The following is a 6877-nucleotide window of genomic DNA, read 5'->3' on the forward strand; positions in this document are numbered from 1 at the left end:
GGTGTTCTGCATAAATGATTTGTGTTCATATTGCCAGGCATTGCACAACCCCATTCCACCAGGGCCCGAAGTCCTTATCCCAGTCTCCACCATAGAACACAACCGGCTGACCAAAGAAACTCCTGTCGGAACAAGTTGTGTACTGGAGGATAAAGCGAGAAAATTCAGTTCACCCTCTCAGTGTTTTTTTGTTTTAAATGTAACCGCCGGACACAGAGGAAAAAGTAAATGCTGTTATAACCCTTCACAGCACATTGATAGCCAGTCCATCATCAATCTCTCCCTCACGTTTTCTTCTGTGTTACCGGACACGCTAGTTACTTTGTAATCATTGTCATTTATCCACTTCACTGGCCTCCTGAGAGGGACGTAGTGAATATGGTAATGCTGCTGGTTTTTCAGGGGAAGAATGTTGGCCTGGAGAACAGAGCAGGGGTATAAAGTCACGCTTTGACCATGGGACTCCATGACACTTTCATGTTATGGTAACAGCAGTGTGGCCCAGTTTTAACACAACAGCTGCACACACAGTGGCTTGGTGACAGGTGCCAGAGAAGTGTGTGTGTGAGTGTGTGTGTGTGTGTGCACAGGTGTGTGTAGGCGTGAGTGTGCATGTGGGTGTGAGCATGTTATATGTATGACAGAGCTGCATGTTGTGATTGGTGAGATACATAATATCCATGATGATGTAGCAGAGCAGAGACACAGTAGGCCGCCCAGTTGTTCTTCAATGATCCACTTTGTGTGGGTGTGTGTGCGTGTGCGCGCGTGCATGTTTGCGTGCGGGTGGGTGTGTGCGCGTACGCGAACCTACAGACCCCAAAGCCACCTATGTCGACAGAACAATGGAAGTGTGTTTTGTACTCCGTCTCTTTGTGAGCTTCACATGTTTCTTTATGTCCGTGAATGGAGTTTTGAAAAACCGGTAAACTGTAGAAAGAAACGACACGTTGTCATCTTGTCGATCTTATCTTAATAAAAAAAACACATTGTCATAAAAACTGTGCTGTGCTCACTCACATCTAATTCTGAAAAGGGAAAGCATACCCCGAAACCATCCTAATAGTATATAAGATTTTAAAATGAAATTTATTTAATGTACTTAAATAAATCTTGTGTTTTATTCAAATAAATTCGAATTTTAAAGCATAACTATAATATTCTTGCGCTCCCAACTATTTTGGGAGTGAAAGGCCTATCAACTTTTGTGGAAATGTCACATTGTATTTCAAATAAGGCACTGAGCAGTAAACACGAGAAATCCTATTCAAATATGGTTTATTTTTTCGCAGTTTCGCCAAGGTTCTCCAACTGACCGTTACAGTGATGTTTAAAACTGGCTTTATTAGAACCACCCACTTTAGTAGGCACGTTAAGACACAACATGTTGATGAAACGTTGTGTTTTGTGATTGTATAGCCTTATTAACTATAACAACTACATAGATCACAAACGTTCAAAGCAAACACGTTCTGACCGGTTCTGACTTCCGAGAGACCCACACACAATAGAAACACGCGCACACATCCTCTTCCAGGACAGAACGTGTCGAGCGCGCGCCGGGGTAGCTGCACTACACCACACGGTCATCGTCGGCAACGCGCGCGTGGACAACTTGAGGAACTTCTGAGAGTTTGGAATAACATCAGTATGGTCTGGAGCGTGCACTCTCAGACACCCGAGGACGTTTCCAGGAGGCTTCAGTTCGCTGGACACTAGTCGCTGGCGTGGAAGGACAGTGGGCAGCATGAGGATTTTGTCTCTTATCCTCGTCGTCTGGGTGCAAAGTGAGTAGGCTAGAGATGATTTAGGCCTAATGGGTATTCTGTCCGAATGTATGATTTCCATGGGAGATAGATGTCGTGTTCTTAATGCATTTTGTATAATTAATACAGGATATTAGTATTCAGTAATATAATGTTGTTGTGTTGTTTTGTAACGTATGTTTAAAATGTTCTAACGAAATGAAGCCTTTTTCTATAATAGCAGTTGTCAGACAGTGTTGCCTAGGAAATGCATTGACTTGGAAAGATTCCCTAGAAAGGCTGGAACCTTGACAGAAATGTACAATATATTTGTATTTCTATCATCCTTACCCAGTGATCCAGAATGCGTCTGTGTGTGTGTCATGTAGCCTGTGTATTGTGTATAATATGTTATGTGAAGTGTGTGTAGTTTGTACTGTGTTTAGGGATTGGGCTGGACCTGTGCTGGGGTTGAGAGGAGCAGGGCCAGGGTCATAAAACTATTTTATTTACATAAACTCTCTGATGCTGTCCAAGACCAGAGATCCAGAGATCCAGAGATCCAGAGATCCAAAGGCCTAGAAGCTGATGAAAGCCTTGGCCTCTGAGGGGCCCCAGGGCTCAGGGGAACCCGACTCTCTGAAGCCCGACGCAGGCATCCGATGTTCCTGTTTAATGTTGTTGATAGCCCCTCCATGACCCTGCCGCCAACTGGCCTGAGATGGACGGACTCCTCGTAATGTTCTGTTTTTCAGAATGGCCGTGGGCAGGCGTGTCAACGTCTAGCGGGCCAAACAAATATTATTCAGCGTCGGCAATAACCAACCGGTTAGATGATTGGCCTGTGTGGGGGATCCAAAGAGAGACGGGGAGAGAGGGAGAGAAAGAGAGAGGGGTAGAGAGGGAGGGAGAGAGGGAGAGAGGGAGAGAAAAAGAAAGTTAAAACCCTGTGTTGGGCCAGCTGAGCAGGATAGAGTTACTGTGATGAAGAGGGGCTTTGTGTTGCGGGTGACCCCCGCCCACCCCCAACCCTGACGCCCAGAAAGGTTAAAGCTGTTTCGTTGCACCGGAAAGATAAACGACAAGGATTTGGAAGGGATAGAGCAGCAGCCGTCTGCATTGGTATGTCTGCAGGCGTGCATGTGTGTGCGTGCGTGTAAGCGTGTGCGCGTGTGCGTCTGTGTGTGTGTATGCGTGCGTGCACGACAGAGTGTGTGAATCTGTGACAGTTAATCAGGTCATGTGGGGAACAGCAGGTTAACAGAGAAGCTGTCATCCATCACCTCTGTTCCTGTTTCAGATCACATTCCTGTGGTCGCCACCAGGCACCAGGTCCAGTACACTCAGGAGGTCAACTCTTCCTCTGTGTGGGTGTGTTGTAGGAGGGAGTGAGTTTAGTAAACTTAGGCAAGCGCACGTTCGTGAGTCCGGGGGGTGTGTGCGCGCTTGCGCCTACTATTACGTACGCGTGAGTTTGTTGCCTCCTTGAGTGTGGCAACACTTTGTCTTCCTCACACAAACACATTCTGCAGCGCGGGCGGTGGGTTAACAAAAGGTCGTTGTTAAATTCGGGTTTTCTTTTTTGCTTTGAAGTTAGAAACGTCGCTGCAAATAGTTAATCACATCACTCTCTCTTCCTTTTTCTCTCAGGCCCAGTGTTTCTCTCTCTGACGGTTGGTTCCAGTAAGGCCAAGGTGGAAGTCCATGAGAACACAGGTGAGAGAGAAGGGAAATGATTTGTGACCGTTAAATACCTGAGCTGTTTGTTTAGTGTTTGTATCTCAATTCAATTCAGTTGCTTTATTCCCTGGAAAAACATTGTGTAAGTATTGCCGAAGCATCAGTGTATACAATATACATTGTTCTAAAATAAACCAATACATATTTGTGAGATAATAACAAATGCTAACAAGAATATGTCATAGTAGAAATAAGAATCATGGAATGATAACTGTAAATAAAAAAGAAATGCATTTGATTGAATAATCAGGAAAGATAACAATAAATAATAACATACTATCATAATTTCAGCAATCTACAACAACTTTCACTTCCAATTTCAGTCTGCCTCCTAAATCTATTATAATCAGGTTATTTCTGATGGATGCAGGTGTAGTGAGGGTCCCTCAGGCTATGACAGGAAAATACTAACTTGTCTGCAAGAGGAGCCGTTGCTCCTTTGCCCATTAGTATTTTTTGTTTTTCCTGTGGCTGTGGTAATTATCTAAAATTAAGAATATATTTGGTCAGTTTTTCAAATATGGAATTTCTTGGAGAAGAATATTTCTCACAGCTAAGCAAAAAGTGCATCTGTTTCCTGTTATCTCGGTCTGTCTCTGTGTCCCTGTCAGATGCTGTGCTATCCTGCGAGTTCAAGACAGAAAAGGAAACTAGCCCTCGTATCGAGTGGAAGAAGAAAGGGAAAGACATCACCTTTGTTTATTTTAATGGAAAATTCAGTGGTGAGCGCTTGATCTTCTCCCTCTGTTTCTCTGCCTCCTCACATCTCTTTCTTTGCCCTGGCACTTAGCCCTACTCCAACTCGCCTGCATACCTCGTCCCCTCTTCTTCCATCTCTCTTCACCTCTTCCTCTACCTCTTGCTTCATTCCTGCCTCTGTCAATCAATCAATCAGTCAAATGTATTTTATAAAGCCCTTTTTACATCAGCAGTTGTCACAAAGTGCTTTGACATACATATACCCAGCCTGAAACCCCAAAGAGCAGACAACAAGAGCTAATGCACAGTGGCTAGGAAAAACTCCCTAGTAGGGTCCAAAATTAGGAAGAAACCTAGAGAGGACCCAGACATTGCTCTTATCTCTTTCCTCTCATCACCCTCTCCTTAACCCCTGACCCCGGCGGCATACCAGGATCCTTTGCAGGTCGGGCCAAGATTGAGGGGGCAACAGTGACGCTGCACTCTGTTACCCAGAAAGACTCTGGAGAGTACCGCTGTGAGATCAGCGCTCCAGCAGACCACAACAGCCTGGGAGAGGTCAACGTCACCCTCAACGTGCTTGGTGAGACCACGGGACACCATGTGTGCCTGAGTTTGTTGGACAGACTGAGAGAGAGAGGAACATAGAGGGAGACAGACAGAAACTCAAAGAAAGCAAGAGAGAGAGAAAGAACGAGACAAAGAAATGGAAAGGCAGTGAGCGAAAGGGAGAAAGAGAGATGGAAAGAAACTGGGTCAGATAGAGAGAAAAAGAGCGAATGAGGTTTACTGTGCAGGTGCGTTTCTACTCTCCTGTGTTTAGTGTGTAAGTACACCTGTCCTCCTCCTCCACCTCATCCAGTGCCCCCCCACACCCCATCCTGTGAGGTGCCCAGCACAGTGATCTCAGGGGCGGGGGTGGAGCTCCACTGCAGAGACAAGCTGAGCGTGCCACCTCCGACATACACCTGGTACAAAGACAACAAGGCGCTGAGCAGCACACACTCACCTGACAGCTCCTACAGCATGGATACTGCCAAGGGAACCCTGGTGAGTGGCAACCCACAAACCTCGTTGATACGCCTGACCATGGGCTCGCTAATGACGTCTGTCTCTGTCTCTGTCTCTGTGTCTCTCTGTCTCTGTGTCTCTCTGTCTCTGTGTCTCTCTGTCTCTCTGTCTCTGTGTCTCCGGAGCAGAAGTTTAAGACTGTGTCTAAGGCTGACTCAGGCCTGTATCGCTGTGAGGCCTCCAATAGCGTGGGGGCGCCCAAGAGCTGCGTGGCCCTTCATATGAAGGTCATAGAATGTACGTACTGCCCTGTGGGTGTTTTTGTGAGTGTGTGTGAGAATGTTTGTTGGTTCATGGAAATGTGAACCCTTAGGTATTTTCTCTCGTCTCCAATCATCAATCGTCTTTATCACTCTCTTCCTGTTCTCTTCCGGGGCCTCTGTCCCTCCTCTTTATCCCTCTGTCTTTTGGCTCTGCCTCCTTGGGCCCGCCTCCTTGGACTTGGCCCCACCTCCTTGGCTCCGCCTCCCTCAGATCAGTTAAGTATGACGACCCTGATCGCCGGAGCTGTAGGAATCTTCCTGCTCATCTTGATGTGCTGTCTGGGAGTGTGTCTATGTAATCGACGCGGATGCTGCCAGAAGAGTGAGTATTTGCCATTTCCACCAGCTGTGATGACTGGCAGGAATAATGTTTTCATCCTGTTTTCTAATTTTACTCTTTTCTTTCATGTTTGCCAACAGAGGAGCAGAAAGGAGGGAGGTGAGTTTTCCAGAGGACCACAATCAAACACCTTTACCTCAAGATTGCATATTTAATTGAATTAGATGGCTATACTTTACAGAGAATAAAAATATGATACAATAATATACATGTATATTGCTTTGCGTATTTGTCTTCCAGAACCAAAGTCTCCAGCCCACCTCCACCTCCCATTAGAAATGTGAGTATTTTCCATTTTTGAGTTCTTACTGATTGGAACCTGTTGCTCGTCATTAGTATTGGTTTTTGATGGGTTGTGCTTATGTTCACGTCAGACTGTTCTTGTTGACCCCACGGTTGTTTGCCTGAGACTGTGTTGTTGGGTGATTTTACTAACGGTAGCAGCGGGTTTCAGTGAACTGACACTCTTTTTCCTTTCTGCAGCCCAAGAACTACAAACATACCCAGTCCTTCATGATTTAAGGGTATTCCACACACACACACACACACACACACATGCGCGCGCACGCAAGCAACAGCGTGACTATACCTCCTCCTGGCCAATGGATTCAGCACATTGCTATAGTTTTTGCACTGGCATTGTCACAGGCTTCACTGTTCTGTTAGTGTGCTCGGTAGCTGTTCATTGTGTATTGATAAGCTAAGTAAATTATTAGCATTGTTTTATGCACAGTATCTCACAAACACGAGTACACCCCTCACATTTTTGTAAATGTTTGATTATATCTTTTCATGTGACAACACTTAATAAATGACACTTTGCTTCAATGTAAAGTAGTGAGTGTACAGCTTGTATAACAGTGTAAATCTGTACCCTCAAAATAACACAACACACAGGCAACAAAAATGAGTACACCCCTAAGTGAAAATGTCCAAATTGGGCCCAAAGTGTCAATATTCTGTGTGGCCACCATCATTTTCCAGCACTGCCTTAACCCTCTTGGGCATGGAGTTCACCA

The 6877-nt window shown here is 45.5% G+C and overlaps 1 protein-coding gene across 1 annotated transcript; it reads left to right on the forward strand.

The window, feature by feature from the left end:
• Nucleotides 1-1607: 1607 nt before the first annotated feature.
• Nucleotides 1608-6660, forward strand: jam2b (junctional adhesion molecule 2b). The gene is made up of 10 exons (XM_010880510.4): nucleotides 1608-1787; nucleotides 3396-3461; nucleotides 4097-4207; nucleotides 4618-4767; nucleotides 5047-5234; nucleotides 5384-5492; nucleotides 5730-5840; nucleotides 5939-5957; nucleotides 6099-6138; nucleotides 6342-6660. The coding sequence occupies exons 1-10, from the start codon at nucleotides 1748-1750 to the stop codon at nucleotides 6378-6380; spliced, it is 873 nt and encodes a 290-aa protein (XP_010878812.1). The 5' UTR covers nucleotides 1608-1747; the 3' UTR covers nucleotides 6381-6660.
• The last annotated feature ends 217 nt before the right edge of the window (nucleotides 6661-6877 follow it).

Source organism: Esox lucius, chromosome 16 (assembly GCF_011004845.1).
Source record: "Esox lucius isolate fEsoLuc1 chromosome 16, fEsoLuc1.pri, whole genome shotgun sequence".
In the NCBI taxonomy this organism is placed as follows: domain Eukaryota; kingdom Metazoa; phylum Chordata; class Actinopteri; order Esociformes; family Esocidae; genus Esox; species Esox lucius.

Excerpts from the sequence above, each read along its gene's own strand:
- jam2b (XM_010880510.4), top strand. The coding sequence starts at position 1,748 with ATGAGGATTTTGTCTCTTATCCTCGTCGTCTGGGTGCAAA. Across the intron at positions 1,788-3,395 it reads CCTCGTCGTCTGGGTGCAAA|GCCCAGTGTTTCTCTCTCTG; the intron begins GTGAGTAGGCTA and ends TTTTTCTCTCAG. Across the intron at positions 5,235-5,383 it reads ATACTGCCAAGGGAACCCTG|AAGTTTAAGACTGTGTCTAA; the intron begins GTGAGTGGCAAC and ends TCTCCGGAGCAG.